We start from the raw sequence: 17,332 nt of genomic DNA, 5'->3' as shown, positions 1-17,332 counted from the left end.
GATTGTTTGGTTATTTCATTTACCGAAGGTAATTGAAGCAGATAGTTCACCTCCCAATGACTTCATAAATATCTCCAATTCAACAGGTTAATCATTAATATTTGGAGGATTTTCTTGCCATGTTGTATTAGGAGGAGAACATCACCAGACAGACATTTAAATTGTTTTATTTAACTAAAACAACGTTATGTAGTCTGGATTTTTTTCTTCAACAGCAAATATACTGTATAATATTTTAACAAAACAAGCATATGAATTTTTGAATTTAGTTAAACATTCAAGTTTTTTAAAATCAGGTTTGTTTTTGTTAAAATTGTTTTTAACTAAAATAGTTAAATGAAATATTAAAAAAAAAAAATTAAATAGACTATGTCAGCCAGGTCAACATGAGAAACTTAAAATATTGGCATCTGCAGTTAACTCAGTCATCTTCACCTTCATTTTCCTGTTTGTTCATAATCTGGGAAAGAAAAACAAGCTTTCCTGCTTTTTCAGGTCCCAAACGATTTCTCCATTTGAAATGAATTAGTCCAAAGGAAAAAAAATATTCTTTCTACACCTGCAGAAGACGCTACTGCTGTTAAAAGTGAGATTATCACTTCAACAGTCTCTGAATCCAAGTGCTTAAGTGACTTCCACCAGTTCACTGGTGTGTCTTTCTTTAAAACATCATCAGCAAACATATTTCTTATTCCCAAACTGGGTCTCTTTTACAGCCTGCTGCCATGATAGGTTTTCCCTTCTAGTGAGAGAATGGTAGGGTAAATCTCAAATCAATGAAGACTACACTCAGAAAGACCTCAAGACTTTGAGAATATGCTGCTCAAACAGTTTCACTTTTGTTTCTACTGCCTGTCCCTCCCTTCTCACATTTATCTCCAGACTTCTCCTTGTCCAGATTTGTTCCGCCCCGAACAATCTTCTATTCATTGAACTTTTTGAAACTTTGCACTTTTAGAGAGAGAGAGGTAAGGGATTGACTCTGTGTACACAAATTTGCAGAGGGACAATAGAGTTGACGTCTGTTATTTCTCACCTCTAAGTATTATTTATTTATTTTAAAACACTTTTGCTGTTAACAAGCATGTTATCTCTGGAGACACAAATCCACAGTTTGAGAACTGCAAAACTAAGCATCTCTGATGGTTTCTTCTAGACTGAGCACTGAGTCCCATTGGATAGATAGAAAGATTAACCTAAATAATCTATACAGAAGCCTGTGGAACCCCATAAGATTGGGTCCCTAATCCATGAACTATTGGAACTCATTTACAAAAGTTTTTTCTTAAACATTACATAAATATATTCTCATACTATAGAATTAGAATTTATAGTCCCTATTCCATGATGAGACATTATAGCTCAAAATCTGATTTAAATAAAAAATCTGATTTTTATTTTATTTTTATTTTTTTAAATCATTGATTTTTATCCACCCTGCTGATTAGTGACCAGTGTAGGAGGCCAGGTACTTTATGTCAAAATTATCATAGAATCATAGAATATCAGGGTTGGAAGGGACCTCAGGAGGTCATCTAGTCCAACCCCCTGCTCAAAGCAGGACCAATTCCCAACTAAATCATCCCAGCCAGGGCTTTGTCAAGCCTGACCTTAAAAACCTCTAAGAAAGGAGATTCCACCACCTCCCTAGGTAACCCATTCCAGGGCCTCAGCCACCCTCCTAGTGAAAAAGTTTTTCCTAATATCCAACCTAAACCTCCCCCACTGCAACTTGAGACCGTTACTCCTTGTTCTGTCATCTGGTACCACTGAGAACAGTCTAGATCCATCCTCTTTGGAACCCCCTTTCAGGTAGTTGAAAGCAGCTATCAAATCCCCCCTCATTCTTCTCTTCTGGAGACTAAACAATCCCAGTTTCCTCAGCCGTTCCTCATAAGTCATGTGCTCCAGCCCCCTAATAATTTTTGTTGCCCTCTGCTGGACTCTTTCCAATTTTTCCATATCCTCCTTGTAGTGTGGGGCCCAAAACTGGACACAGTACTCCAGAGGAGGCCTCACCAATGTTGAATAAAGGGGAATGATCACGTCCCTCGATCTGCTGGCAATGCCCCTACTTATACAGCCCAAAATGCCGTTAGCCTTCTTGGCAACAAGGGCACACTGTTGACTCATATCCAGCTTCTCATCCACTGTAACCCTTAGGTCCTTTTCTGCAGAACTGCTTCCTAGCCATTCGGTCCCTAGACTGTAACAGTGCATGGGATTCTTCCGTCCTAAGTGCAGGACTCTGCACTTGTCCTTGTTGAACCTCATCAGGTTTCTTTTGGCCCAATCCTCTAATTTGTCTAGGTTCCTCTGTATCCTATCCATACCCTCCAGCATATCTACCGCTCCTCCCAGTTTAGTGTCATCTTCAAACTTGCTGAGAGTGCAGTCCACGTCATCCTCCAGATCATTAATGAAGATATTGAACAAAACCGGCCCCAGGACCGACCCCTGGGGCACCCCACTTGAAACCGGCTGCCAACTAGACATGGAGCCATTGATCACTACCCGTTGAGCCCGACGATCTAGCCAGCTTTCTATCCACCTTATCTTGAGGGTGCTATTTCTAATTTCCCTACTCTGAAATCCTTATAGAACTTTAGAGCTTGAATGAATAAAAACTATTTAAAGGGTAACTAATAACTTATCAGAGAAGCATGGATTTGTAGTAGAGAAGATATATCTAGGTCATAGGATAAGACTCTTCTAAATTATATTCCAGAAAACATACATGCTGTGAGTCAATAATTAAACCAGCAGAAGGTGTGAGAGAGAGCTAGAAAAATATATTAAAAAAACAAAAGGGGTGGGCGGGAATCAGTTAACTTTGTTTTCTTCAAATAGGTCTTCACATGCATTGAGAATTTAAGTTGGCAAGATTAATTCTCAATAAAATCTTGTTGGCTTCATTTCTTCTTTGTGATTTATCGGTGAATTGGCTGTAGTTTCCATGCTTGTCCATCCTTTAAACTTGGTGGTTAGAAGCCACCTATCACTTTGACCATGGAAATCTGCCAGAAAATCCAAATAATTTACAGCAGATGCCAAGTTTGAATTAGGGAAACTAATATCAGAGGCAGCTGAACCTGAATAATCATAACACTCAGTATCTTCAGTTAGAGCTCTAAGTACTTGTCTTAAGACAATTAGGGAAAATCTGGTTTCCAGTCATTTTGTTCTTTAACAAGTTTTCTCCAACACAGGAGAGCTGTACAATAGGAGTTTCCCCCTCTCCTTTGTATTAGTCCCGTGTCCTTAAGTTGAAATAGGTACAGAGAAGGGTAATGAAAATGATTAGGGGTATGGAACAGTTTCCATGTGAAAAGGGACTAAAAAGAGTGGGTCTTTTCAGCTTAGAAAAGAGCTGACCGGGGGAGGGGGAGATATGATAGAGGTCTATAAAATAATGAATGGTATGGAAAAAGTGACTAGGGATTAGGGTGACCAGACAGCAAATGTGAAAAATCGGGACAGGGGATGGGGGGTAATAGGAGCCTATATCAGAAAAAGACCCAAAAATCAGGACTGTCCCTATAAAATCGGGACATCTGATCACCCTACTAGGGATGTGTTATTTACCCCCTCACAGGACCTAGGTCACCCAATGAAATTATGCATTATGTAAAGTATGTAACCTGCTGCTTGTTAATCTGTGGAACTCATTGCCAGGGGATATTGCGAAGGCCAAAAGTATAACTGGGTTCAGAAAAGAATTAGCTAAGTTCATGAAGGATGGGTTCATCAATGATTATTAAGGCAATGTTTTAGTCACAGGTATTTTTTTGAAAAGTCACGGACAGGTCACGGGCAGTAAACAAAAATTCACAGTCCGTGACCTGTCCATGACTTCTACTATATACCCCTAACTGAATCTGGCGGGGGTGTGAGGGGGGTAGCTCGGGGTGGCGGCACGGAGGTGTTGGGGGGTGTGTGTGTGAGATGGCGCACGGCCTGGGACCCCCGATGGTGCTGGGTGGGGCAGGTGGTCTGGCTGGGACCCCCGCTGGTGCAGGGGTGTGTGTGGGTGGCTGGGCCAGCAGGCTCCCTCCCTGGCTCCATGCCTCCCCAGAAGCGGGGACATCCCCCTTGCTCAGCTTCTAGGCGGAGGCGTGGCCAGGCAGCTCTGTGCGCAGCCTCTGCTCAGAGGTCCGGAGGCGGTGCCTGCAGTGAGGGGGATGACCTGCTTCCGGGGAGCCCCCTGAGGTAAGCGCTGCCCAGAGCCCGCTTCACCCCCTCCCGTGCCCCTGCCCCCTCCCACACCCAAACCCTGCTGCTGCTGGGGGAATGGGACACAGTGGCCCGAGACTGCCCCAGCTGCCTGAGCTGCCCCCGGGCCAGGCGCACCAGCCGCTGCAGAAGTCACGGAAAGTCACGGAATCCGTGATCTCCGTGACAAACTCGCAGCTTTAATGATTATTGGCAAAGATGGTCAAGGATGGAACTCCATGCTCTCGATATCCCTAAACCTCCAAGTGCCAGAAGCTGGGACTGAATGACGGGATGGATCACTCGAAATTAACCTGTTCTGTTCATTCCCTCTGAAGCATCTAGCGTTGGCCTCTGTCAGAGGCAAGATACTGGACTAGATGTACCATTGCTATGACCCAGTGTGGCTGTTCTTATGCAGCTATTGTACATTTTTGCATTTTTGGTCCTAAAAAGTACTGTGGAGTTTGAGTGTTTGACCTCAAAAGATGAAACAAAAGATCCAGATTCAGGCTGGAAACTGCCCTTTGGTTCCTTCAGTTATCTCACTCGGACAGTTATCTTACTGATGCCTTGACCATGTGGTTTACTGTATGCAGGTACACTATGTCCTCTTGACTTCTATGGGCCTTATGCTGGTGCAGTGAAGTGCAGGATCAGAGCCTTAGACTGTTATGTCTTCAGGGCAGCAACGTGTCTTCTAATTTTGTAAAGCACCATGCACTCAAGTATCCAAAGTAAAGTGTGGGCATTGGATATCACACACGTGAAAGATAAATGCACACATTTTTTAAAATAAGGGCCTTTTTAATGGCTCTGTGTGTGCATGCATGTTAAATACGTACCTATATTGACGTAGCAATTGTTTGTGTCGGACCTTGACGCAGGTGTTCTAAATTTCACTCATCAGAGTATGTCCAGTATCCTGCTATCTCATTATGGGGCTTCCCATCTTCCAGAACTTTCAGTAAGACACTGGTGGTAGTAATTATTTTTTGTTCAGAGCTCCAGGAATTACCGTAATCTACCCTTTCAATGTCCTCTTTTTCAACTGTCTGAGTGTGATTTGTAGAAGAACCAACTGGTCAAGTGATGCAAGGCTTTCAAAGACAGGGATTTGCAATATGTTTTCCAAAGATCAACCCGATGTCTATCCAACAGAACATGTTTTATCTAGGATTAGAGCGGGAGGGGGGTAGTTCTAGGACAGAGTACAATATCTGCTCTATCAGAAATGAAGTTTCTAAAGCTTCTGAACTCAATTTTAGTTGTTCATGAGAAGCGGACAAAGTCAGGTATTATCTGTAGTCTGTTATCTTGTATAAAAGTTGTACTGTGAGAAAGCCAATTAAGGTTCTTCACAGGTTCTTTTTATTGCTTAATCCAAATGGAGTCTTTCCACTGTTATCAATAGGTTTTGGATTAGGTCCTTGATCTCAAACTCTGAGAAATTTAGAGCCTCTGGTCCTCATGCGATGAACAGTAATTCAATCCCTAGTGTGGAGACGTGTGTATCATAGGGACAAAGAATTTGGCTTGTTGGCGGGAGTGAGATATTGGGAAGGCTGTCTGTGCAAAATAGAGGTTAGAAATATAAACACAGTCTTGCACTTATTGGAACCGAGTACAATTTGTGTTAGTGCTTGGTTTTGCATAACATTCAGATCCAGCATACATAGGTAACAGTATCTCCAGCAACTATGGCATAATGGATAAGATGCTGTATGTTAAACATGTCCATGTATGAAGATACCTCACCACTACTAAATTACAGTGGCACGGCAACACCACTATAGTTAGGGTTCCATTACGACTTCTGATTAAAGGTCGATCTTGCTAAGTCCTCTAAAACTGACATGCATGGTTTAATTCCTTTGAAATTTGGTATGCCTCTGGGTGCCCAAATTTGGGGTCATTTGAGCTAAGGTTGTGGAGATATAAGCCCCCCAAAAGTAGCCTTTTTTTCAAAAAGTTTCTAGGTGGGGTTCCTTTGCGCAGAGCTAGAGATGAACCTTTCCATGTGATGCAGGTCAAAATGGTCTCAATCTGTCAAATTTTACCCAAGGTAGTGCATGCCAAACACTAAAACTTCGGGGGACCCAAATTTAAGAATGGTATTTGAGAATATATTCATTTCTTTGCATGTGTAGATGTGTAATCTGGAAGGATTACGCTGCTCATGCAGTCAGTAAAGAAAAAAAAACTTGGAGAGGGAGAATTTCTATGCAGCCATTATATGCTTGAGGGAATGTGGCTGACGCCATTGCCCCGGTGAACGTCCTGCCACTGATGCTCCTAATCTGAACCTTTGCAATAGAGATTTAATAACTCATGTTGCTTGATAGAAGTTGTCGCTGTTACAATGCAGCATGTTTTTATTTTAGGGGGAAGTTTATTGTGAACACAACAGTCAAGGGGCAGTCTAACCAACATTCTTGTTATGTTGAGGGGGGAGGAGCCAGAGGACTGTCTGAGATGGGAGGGCGTAGGTTGGGATGTAGGGATAGAGAAAGGGGTTATGTCTGCAGAGGGTGGGCAATGAGGATGAGTAGGCAAGCCTTGAAATAGTTACTTGAGAAAATCTGTATTTTACTAGCTCCTGGAGGTGGGTAGTGGCTTACTTGCTCGAGGCAGATTAATTTGGTGATTCCAAAGACATGTAATGTGGAGGTTTGGAACTGCCAGTGTAGGTACCTGACCAGCAGGGTTCTCCACATGTGGATTCTGGATGATTCCTGGATCCCGAAGTTGCAGAAGTTTGAGAGAGAGCAAGGAGTACACTATGACATAGGGGTTGCTGATTACAAGCTGATTTGGGTAGAGATAGGTGGCCTGCATTAGCATCATGTTTTGCTCACTCTGCAGCATCTGACTAGTGACTTAAGAACTTATGATCTACCGGACATTGTGGTATAATTCACTTGGGCAGCAATGATTAATTCCTGGTGTACACCTTATGCAATGTTGTAAGCAGATTTGGACTGCAGCAGATATTTGTGTCCAGGCTCAGCAACTGAATAACTGGTACAGCTTGAAAGCTATTAATAAGTGTTGTAAGACCATTAATTGGAAAATTGGAGGGTTGGTTCATGGCTGATCAGAAAATGTGTACTATATGACATAGAAACATTACAAGCTATGCCACCTCATTGTTTCTCAGAGATGGGGTACACCTAATGGACAGGAGTCTGAGGATCTTTCTCTCAGAACTGTCAGTAGTTTGGAACAGAAACTATGTGATTTCTCTGACTGGTCCTGCCACAAACTCCACCCTCCAACCATTCTGAAACATGACCAGAAACACCATTCCACTGTAATATAATTGTCCTTCACAATGGGCATTGCATTTTTTTTCCTTTTGGCCCTTGAATAGTGTTAGATGGAATCCTGTGGGTGAGAGTGAATGGCTTGTAAAAGGAAGTGAAGAGCGTGTACGTTTCACCAACTGTGGGGTTGGCAGAGTAAAGGTATGTGCTAACTGGGCATACTGAGGCATGGCTGAAAGAGCAATTAAGGTTGCATGGATAATCTTAACTGTGCATTTCCTGGTTTTCAGACTTTGAGTTTTGCTCAACTCAGTGTTCTAAAGGGGGAGGACATACCACTAAGCAACCTTAACTCTGCATTAATGTAGTTTTTTGCCATTGAATATTAATGTTTAGTTAGCCACAGTATTTTCTTAATATTGAGCAGAAAGTGCAAAGGCCACACAGGAAGTTAATGGCAATGCCAAGAATGCAGGAGGTTGACTTCCAAACTCCATTCCTATTCTCTAACATACATACAAAGATTTTGATCTACTACCGGTCTAAATATAACAGTGTAGCACTTTATTTTATTATTTTGCTTGAACTGTCCTAAATAATGGACTGTACCCATTATGTGTTTATAGAGCAGTGGTTCTCAAACTTTTTTTTTCCGCAGACCACTTGAAAATTGCTGACGGTCTCGGCGGACCACTTAATGATCTTTCCAAATGTTTGTACCATTAGCTAGCTATTGTAAAGCACTTCGGATAAGTGCTATATTAAAAAAAAAAAAGCTTAATAATAATTAACATTTTTTTTGTTCTACAAATAAAAGCGCACAACTCATATTTTAATATCAGTAGTCTTACCTTTCTAATGCGATGGATGTGTCCTCTCCCCCGCCACAGCAGCCACAGAGCTGAGTCTGGGAAGGAGGGCAGTCTATCCCCAGTAAACAGCCTCTTTCTCTGGCCGCTGCAGCCCTGCACATACCAAATTCCCCTCACCCCCACTTCTCACCCCACTGCCCCCTCCCAGCTACCCCCTATTCCCCCAAGGCCAACACCTCACCTTACATGTGCATCTTCTCCAGGGTCCAGGCACCTAATTAGTGGAGCCACACCCTCACGGCTCCACTAATTAGGTGGGTGGCCCTTCCTTCTCTCATGTACGGCCACCCAGGTGCGCACCGTAGAGGGAACTATCCGCGGACCACCGGAATGGAGCTCAATTTGAGAACCTCTGTTATAGAGGAATTGGTTTTTTATTTGCTCATTTTTGGGATGAACTGACCATGAGACAAAATGTCCTTGGCCTAAAGTCCTTACTTGGTAGCCAGTTTTGAAAATTAAATTTCCATTCCACTATTTCTTCCTTCCTTAATTCAGTAGCCTCTCTCCAACCCCTCATTCTGTTCTTTCTTTCCTGCTGGCAATACTCTTGATACAAATAATGTGTAATTGTTGAAATTATTTCAGGACATCAGCATTCATCAGTTCTCTTTTCAATTATTTGCTGTAGCTTTTTTTTTTAAATTGCTAAGCAATTTGAACCATTGAAGAACAGGACTGAGTATGTGTTCATATAATTATTCTATTACAGACTGCTTTATACTTATTTTTACAAAATTTTGTAGCAACTCCATTATGTTTTACAAAGGAAAATATTAATCTTAAAACATGATTATTGTAGCTGTTGTAATAATTCCATTTTGTGTTAGGAACACCTATTACAAATATTGATTTATCCTTCTAGGATATGTCTACACTGCAAAACAAACAAACAAACAAAAAAAACCAAAAAGCAACCAAACCAAAACCCTAAAAAACCCACCGTGGCAGTGAGTCTCACAGCTGGGGTCAACTGAGTGGGTTCATGGCTCACACTCTAAAGCTAAAAATAGCAGTGTAGACATTCCTGCTTGGGCTCGAGCCCAGGCTCTAAAACCTGACGAGGGGTTGGTCTAAGAAACAATGCTCCAGCCTAAGTGAGAACATCTGCACTGCTATTTTTAGCCCCAGAGCGCAAGCCTCATTAGTAGGGCCCTACCAAAATCACGGTCCATTTTGGTCAATTTCACAGTCATAGGATTTAAAAAATCATAAATTTCATGATTTCAGCTATTTACATCTGAAATTTCACAGTGTTGTAATTGCAGGGGTCTTGGCCCAAAAGGGAGTTGTGGGGGGGCGTCACAAGGTTATTGTAGGGGGAGTTGTGGTACTGCTACCTTTACTTCTGCACTGCTGCTGGTGGCAGTGCTGCCTTCAGAGCTGGGCAGCTGGAGAGCGGTGGCTGCTGGCTGGGAGCCCATCTCTGAAGGCAGAGCCGTCACCAGCAGCAGCACAGAAGTAAGGATAGCATGGTATGATATTGCCATCTTTACTTCTGCGCTGCTGCCTGCAGAGCTGGGCCCTCAGTCAGCAGCCGCCACTCTTTGGCCGCCCAGCTCTGAAGACAGCAGTGCAGAAGTAAGGGTGGCATGGTATAGTATTGCTACCCTTACTTCTACATTGCTGCTGGTGGAGTGCTGCCTTCAGAGCTCTGTGCCTGGCCAACAGCTGCCGCTCTCTGGCAGCCCAGCTCTGAAGGCAGCGCAGAAGTAAGCATGGCAATACCGTGATCCCTTGCGATAACCTTGCGACTTCCCTAACCCCCCCCTCCCCCAACTCCCTTTTGGGTCAGGACCCAAATTTGAGAAACGTTGGGCTCTCTCTCCCCCCCCTCCCCGGGTGAAATCTGTATAGTATAGGGTGTAAACACACAAAAGACCAGATTTCACAGTCTGTGATGTGTTTTTCATGGGTGTGAATTTGATAGGGTCCTACTCATGAGCCTGAGTGAGTTAACTTGGCTCTGAGACTTGCTGCCTTGGGGATTTCTTTTGTGCAGTGTAGACGTACCCATAGTGCATCTCACTTTGTTCCTAGGGTAGCTGACATGATGGAAAACAATGTTCAGTAGTTGTTATCGGTGGCTAGGTAGAGGTAGATGTTCTGTATAAAAAGAGAGAATGTCTTTCCTTTTGTTTTGCATATCTATTTTTTAGATTTTTCCTAAGGAAAGATTGATTCTCATTTGTTGGTAACCATTCAAACATGTTGCTTTGAAAATAAAAATAGCTTTTTTGCTAAATTTGGTGCTTCTTTTTGTTAACCAGGAGGATACACTATATCTACACTTCTTTCTTTCTTTCTTTCTTTCTTTCTTTCTTTCTTTCCCCCAAGCTCTCCCCTATGTTCCATCTTTCTCTTCTGGTGCCTCAAACAATAGTTTCTATTGCCATTGCTGATCCAATGTGCCCTTCTTCTACACTGCCTTTCCAACAGTAATTATATTTTGTTCTTAACCCTCTTTGCTATAGCTTTGGGGGGGGGAAAAAGTTAATTCTTACTTGTTATGTCTCTTCCCTTGCATCCCCAGGCTATGAGCATTTTAACCTCTGAGCACCATCTTCTACTTTAACATCACAATGTGATGGTTAGGTTGGTTTAATAGTTTTGCTGACATGGAATTATGTTCTCTTTGCTGCTCTTGGTTTTCTTGTCTCACTCTGATCATCCCTCAGGGACAAGAGACCATTATGAGCTCTCCCCTGGTGAGGAAGCTTGTGTATGTGGCTTGTGTAGGGGTTAGGTGTCCCAGAATCTAGGAGCCAGTAGGGCCTAACTGGCCTTCTCCCACGGCTAGTCTGTGTACTGCTGTCTCTTACCAGTTGAAAATATTGAGGAACAGTCTCTGGATACAGATGACCAATCTTGATTCTGGTGCTTTGCTCTACCTACATTTGGGATCTCCATATAACGTCAAAGGAGTTCTGTATGTGTAAAGAGAATATCAAAGTCAAGTTCTGCCATGAAAACTGGAGGGGAGGGGGGGGATTTTGTCTGTGGTTGAATTGCAGAATAGAATTACCAGTTACATTCACCTACAATTAAAGGTCTAAAAACAATTTTTATATCCAAGAAGAACTTATTTCTTTATACTTTTATTTAATTATCACTGATATTTATTTAACTACAATACATAACAGATTTAAAATAAGAAAAGAAAAATAAGTTGCCAAGTAAGTGCAAAGTAATATAATTGTATGTATGTAGATGCTGTCTTTGGTTGAGGTGTAGGGGCATGTAGCGGGCTTTGCCTGGGACCCAGCAGGCCCAATGGTCAGGCCTTAGTCAAAATGTCTGTCCTAGTCTTGGGATGGCTCTTCTAGGCAGCCCGGTTGGGGCAGCAGTGGCCAAGTCACAGTTCATCGTCCTCCTGAGACTCCTGGGATCTCCAGGCAGCTGGGGGAGGGGAGAAAGGTAGGGAAATCTGGGACCTCACTCTCTGCTGGGTCTTGGCCCAATGGGACAGAGACAAGGGGTGGCTCAGTCCATCCTGGCTGCTATTCCAGATCAGCCTCCCTTGGGCTGCTTCCTACCTCCCTGTTTTCCCTTCAGTTTGGGAAATGGCCCCAGCTCTTTGCTTACAGTTTGAGCAATTCAAAGTCTCAACTGGGGGTGGGGGCAGGAGGCTTCCCAGCTCATTTTCAGTATGGTAAAGGATCAGAGGGGGGAAGCAGGAGTCAAAAAAGGATTAAAATTTTATATGGGTGATATGAGGAATATCATATCTCTTGGCATAAACTAATCACTAACTGCTTGGAATTAGGAAGAAACTTCTCATACGAATAAGCTATTTTGTAAATGTCCATGAGTACACAATTTCTTTTACCTTTCTCTAAACCCTCTGGTATAGGCAGTGGTATCCGTTGAGTCAACTCCAGTGACCTCTGGAGCCCTGCTCTCATACTACCGGCATAAGGGGGCTCCACTCCCCCTTCAGTTCCTTCTTACTGCCCGTGACAGTTGCTGGAACTTCCCTCATTGTTCAGGCAATTTATCCCAGTGGTTTTCCTTCTCTTTTTTCGTGTATATAGTTAGTAGTAGTTTTAGTAGTTAGTGAGTTTTGGATGCCTCCGCACTTAGTTGGAGAGGCTTGTCTGATCCGTGCGGCCAGGGTATGCCTCATTCACCAGGCTTCAAGCCCTGTGTGAGGCAAGTCAATGCCCTTGAGCGACCCGCACTCAAGCTGTCTCGCGTGTTTAGGGGAAGCTCATAGGAATTCTGTTGCCAGGTCTGCAGGGACTTCAAACCCCGCACCAAGAAAGACCAGGAGGCGAGGTTGAAGGTCCTCCTCATGGAGACAGCCCTAAGACCAGTATCGTAGCTGCGCTTAGACTGGGCACCAAGCACCTCAGCTTTGATGTAGAGTGCTCCTTCCGCCAATTGAGAGTCCCGGCACTGATCCTCCTTCCTGGTGCATAAGAATAAGCACCAGGAGAAGTCATTCCTCAGTGCCGAAAGGAAGCAGGCAAGGGGATCAGGGTAGAGCGAGACCTGTGTCGGGCTACTCTGCCTCCCCGGTACTGCAGCAGGCCCTCTGTCAGCCTTAGTACTCCCGTAAGCTCTGCTAACTCTGGCATGGGAAGTGCCATCCTCCAGCAGACAGCGTACCAGTCAGTTCGTGGTACCATCAACGCCAGAGGCATTTGCGGCTGCTAGAGGCCTGCTCACTCTTCCAGTCCCAGGGTGCCCAGAGATTCAGGACTTGGCACCACCAGTACCAAGGAGTGGCAGAGAGCCATCCTGCAGCTTTCGCGCAGCACCACGACCACCCTTTAGGGGGAAAACCCCCTATGGTAGCCTTGGCTCAGACTTCTCCGTGATGCCATTTGCCAGCACCGAGCGGGTTGGCACCAGCTGAGTCTCCACACCCCAGCTCATCGAAGTCCAGAGTTCTCTCCCCACTGTCAGGACCGCCTGCACTACTCCACATGCCATTCCTAACCTGAGAGAGCCTCAGGCAGTATGGTGCCCCTAAACACTTGGTCTCCAGGACTGTAGGGAATGGCACTCATGCAATGGACTTTTTGGAACCTGTGGAGATATCTCCCGGGCCTGGGCATCATTTCAAGGCATTCGTATTCTGTGGCCTTGGAAAGACTGAGCTTAATTGGGAGATGATTAGCATCATGGTCTGAGCCCCAGGTATGTGGAAAAAAATTTATAACCTGTTGATTTTGTAAAATGGTGGAGTTTGGAGGGAGGGTTGTACCTTGGAACCCCTTGATCATAAATGTGGTCACCTAACCCTACCTAGCACGCTTATGAGGCACAGCAAATTTCAAGAGAATCCGAGTAAGCATGAGGATTTTAGAGCACTTAGCCCTGGTCTACACTACACAATTAGGTTGACATAAGGCCTCTTATATCAACCTAACTATGTCCGTTTACACACTACAGCCTTGCTCCCGCCAATATAAGTGCTCTACTACGCCGACATAACTCCACCTCCAGGAGAGGTGCAGGGCTTATGTTGGTGTAGTTAGGGCGATGCAGTGTCTATGTAGACACTGCATTACTTGCATCAGCTGTTGGCTGCCATTCTTGTCAATTTCAGAGCTCCATGCTGGAGCCGTGAAATTGACAAAAAAGCCTGGTGTTGGTGGTGGGCTCTGGCTGCCCCCTGTCCCTGCTTCCTGCTCCTTGTTCAGGGAGTCAAGAAGCCCAGGTGGCTGCCCCTGCTCCCGGCAGAGCTCTCAGCTCCCCACACTCCCCCTCTTCAGTTAGTGGAAGTGCTGCTGGTGAGGGCATGCACCACTGACAGAAGGAGGGCAGTGTGGACATCAGCCATGGCAGTAATGACTGCGGTGGCTGTAAGTCGACCTAGCATAGGTTGACTTAAGTTTGTAGAGTAGACATGCCCCTGGAAAAGTCATCCTTTTAAATAGAAAATTCTGTTAAAACTTAACTAACGTGGAACCGGGGCTCCACTATAACATAATTTCCTGGAAAGTTTTTCTAATCAAGCAGAGTCCGCCAGTCCAGCCCACTTTGTAGGGGAAGTAAACTTACAAAAGTTTTGCTTTTTATTCTGTCTTCATCTGTTTGACAGGGTGACTTTTATCTACTATTTGGACTGACAGGGGTTTAGACCTCAATCCAGCAAAATACTTAAATAAGTGTTTAACTTTAAACCTTAGAGAAGTCAAATTAACGGGTAAGACCTTTCCAATAGCATTGTTAGCACATTTCTATTCTCTATATGAAGGAAATTTAAGGGGATGAATTGTATCAGTATGTGAGCTATAGTTGGAACAAAATGTGTTAACTTAAATGCATCCTGAAAATAGAAACCATAGACTTACACCACCTTGATTATGATGTCTTCATTGATAAATAAATAAGAATCTAAAGAAGAAAAACTTTCCCTTTTTTAATGGAAGTTTACTACTTGGGTTCTTAAATATCCATGCAATTTTGGCATGTAGATAGAGTTATGGTAAACACAACAGAACACAGATTCTGAAATCATGCATTAGTTTCCTTTTTGTCCAAACAAAAACTGATTACATAATGAAAAGGACTTTTACACATCAAAGAATAGCATTATGCAAAAAGACTGGGACTTTTCAGCTTAGAAAAGAAACTACTAAGGGGGGATATGGTAAAGGTCTATAACAGTGGTTCCCAGACTTGTTCCGCCACTTGTACAGGGAAAGCCCCTGGCGGGCCAGGCTGGTTTGTTTACCTGCTGCGTCCGCAAGTTCGGCTGATCACGGCTCCCAGTGGCCGCAGTTCGCTGCTCCAGGCCAATGGGAGCTGCTGGAAGCGGCAGGCAATACGTCCCTCGTAGGGGATCACTCAATGACTGCATGTTCGGTTTATTCCCTTTGAAGCACCTGGCATTGGCCACTGTTGGAAGATAGGATGCCAGGCTAGATGGACCATTGGTCTGACCCAGGATAACTTATGTTCAAAATTGCTTTACAAACCAGGGGCTAGGTGGTGCGGTTACAGTAGTATATGGACAAGAAGAACAGTCAGTATATGCAATGAGCAATAGCTCTCTCAGAGACTTGGAAATTAGAACTTTTCCACTGAGGAATGTTGATCAACTAAGTCGTCCCCCTTGTATTTTTTAGCACATAAACTATTTTGATAAACACAAATCACTCTATCATATTCACTGTACTAAGGATCTGTAAAATGCTGAATTTACAAGTTTTAAAATTAGACGAGTCCAAATTTAGTTTGATAACAATAAAAACTAGATCTGTGTGAAGTGTCTGTTTCTTCGGCTTTCATTTTTATGTCTGCAAATAGAAACACATCAGATTTTGCATTCCATAATAGTGACATCTTGTGGTGTAAATGTGTCATTGTTTTTGTAGTTTTCCTTTTTAAATGTCATGGAAAGTTTTATATTTAAATAGAATTGAGTTATATGAATGGGCAAAATAATAATTTAACTGGAAACTTTAAAAATATATTGACTAATTATAGTGTACAGTGTTTTTATGTATTGCATTTGGAGAAGGAAATATTTTGGTTATTGTCCTGTAGCAGATCTTTTTTTTTTTTTTTTTTTTTTTTTTTAGTGACCAAATTGAAAACGGTGACAGGGCTTCATCAAATCCAAGCAGCACTGGCTGGAATAAATCAGGAAGCAAAGCAGGTACAATATTTTTAAATCTCTTCTCAATTCATTTTTCTGTTCCTGTTTTTCTTTGCTTACAACACTTGCATTTGCAGATGTGAAGTTCACACAAGCAGAAATCATCCAATTTCTCTGTTTCCCTTTTTTCATTTCTTTATGCATCACTGGACAGTGCTTTTTAAAAAAATGTTGAATTTTTTTGTAGATCTAGAAGAATAATATTTGAGATTTAATAGATTGACCTTTAGAGCCATTAAACATGATTTCCGGATGTTTCCTTACTTAGAAGTACTAATTTTTTTATATTTTGCCTTGAGAATTTGGACCACCAATGTAAAGGATATGAATACCTAGGGCAGAATGAGACTATACCAGCTGAGGTTATGGCCCTCAGCTTTTTTTCTGTGCATGTGAATTTTGTTGTAGTTGTGTATCAGATATTCAATAAATAACATTTCTCTTATAATATTTTTAACATGTAAGCTAAAATTGCAGTCACAAATGCTTGGTAAACCTACAGCAGCTGTTTTGCTGTTGTTTTTTTTTATAAAGCTATTTTTCTTTAAGTACGGGCTTGATCCTGGAAGATGCTGAGTGCCTCCTGTGAGGCGCTCTTCACTCTGTTTGCAGTGACTTCAGTTGAAGTTGTGGGTGCTCATGGTTTTACAGGAAGTGATCAGTAGTTTGTTGCTCATGTTTTACATATACGTAAGTGTCATAAATTTATTTGTACATATTATGGAAGAGGCCATATGAACTAGCAGAACTTTTTATTTTCAGTTTTAGTTGATTAAGAACACTGTTAATAAAATAAAATGCTGGGGAGCTTTGTTAGGTCAGACACACATTTGGTCTTCAGCTATCTCCAGAATAAATTATGAGATACCAATATCTGCTCAGATGTACACAAATCAGGAGGGAAATATAAAACAAAAAAAATCTTACTGAAATGTAGATATTTTCAAATATGACTTCAGCGATACAGTTAAGTGTAACATTTTAGAGAGGAAATAGTGTATTTTAAGTTTAGTGCGCTTGACAGAGGGTATTCTGTAAAGAGGCTAAAAAGATTAATCAGGTACTGTGTAGCTTTCTAAAGCTCAGTGTTGCTAAGGCTCTTGTATTTACCTGCTAAAAACAGCAACCAATAAATGTAGACGATTAATGTCAATTTTTTTTTTGTGACCAGAATGCAAAGCTGTGGTTAAGTCCTATAAACCACTGAGACAGTAGACTTTTTGCTGAACTTTTTGCTTGAGTATTGGTATCCTGTTGAATCATAATTTACACAGTTAGAAGATTAAGGACCATCACTAAAGTACTGCAACTGAAACTCTTAATTTTCACCAACACTTTTTAAAAAAAATCTTCCAAGACTGAGAAAT

The 17,332-nt window shown here is 42.5% G+C and overlaps 1 protein-coding gene across 1 annotated transcript in view; it reads left to right on the top strand.

Moving 5' to 3' along the window:
- Positions 1-17,332, top strand: part of ARMC2 (armadillo repeat containing 2) — a 102,761-nt gene that overhangs the window by 16,183 nt on the left and 69,246 nt on the right. Inside the window, exon 5 of the mRNA XM_026653745.2 lies at positions 15,889-15,965. Coding sequence (XP_026509530.1) covers positions 15,889-15,965 — 77 coding nt within the window. The remainder of the gene's footprint in view (positions 1-15,888; positions 15,966-17,332) is intronic.

This window comes from Terrapene carolina, unplaced genomic scaffold (genome assembly GCF_002925995.2).
Source record: "Terrapene carolina triunguis isolate 2854851 unplaced genomic scaffold, T_m_triunguis-2.0 Scaffold42, whole genome shotgun sequence".
Classification (NCBI taxonomy): domain Eukaryota; kingdom Metazoa; phylum Chordata; order Testudines; family Emydidae; genus Terrapene; species Terrapene triunguis.
The sequence above is the reverse complement of the archived record's forward strand: the minus strand, read 5'-3'. Positions and strand labels throughout refer to the sequence as shown.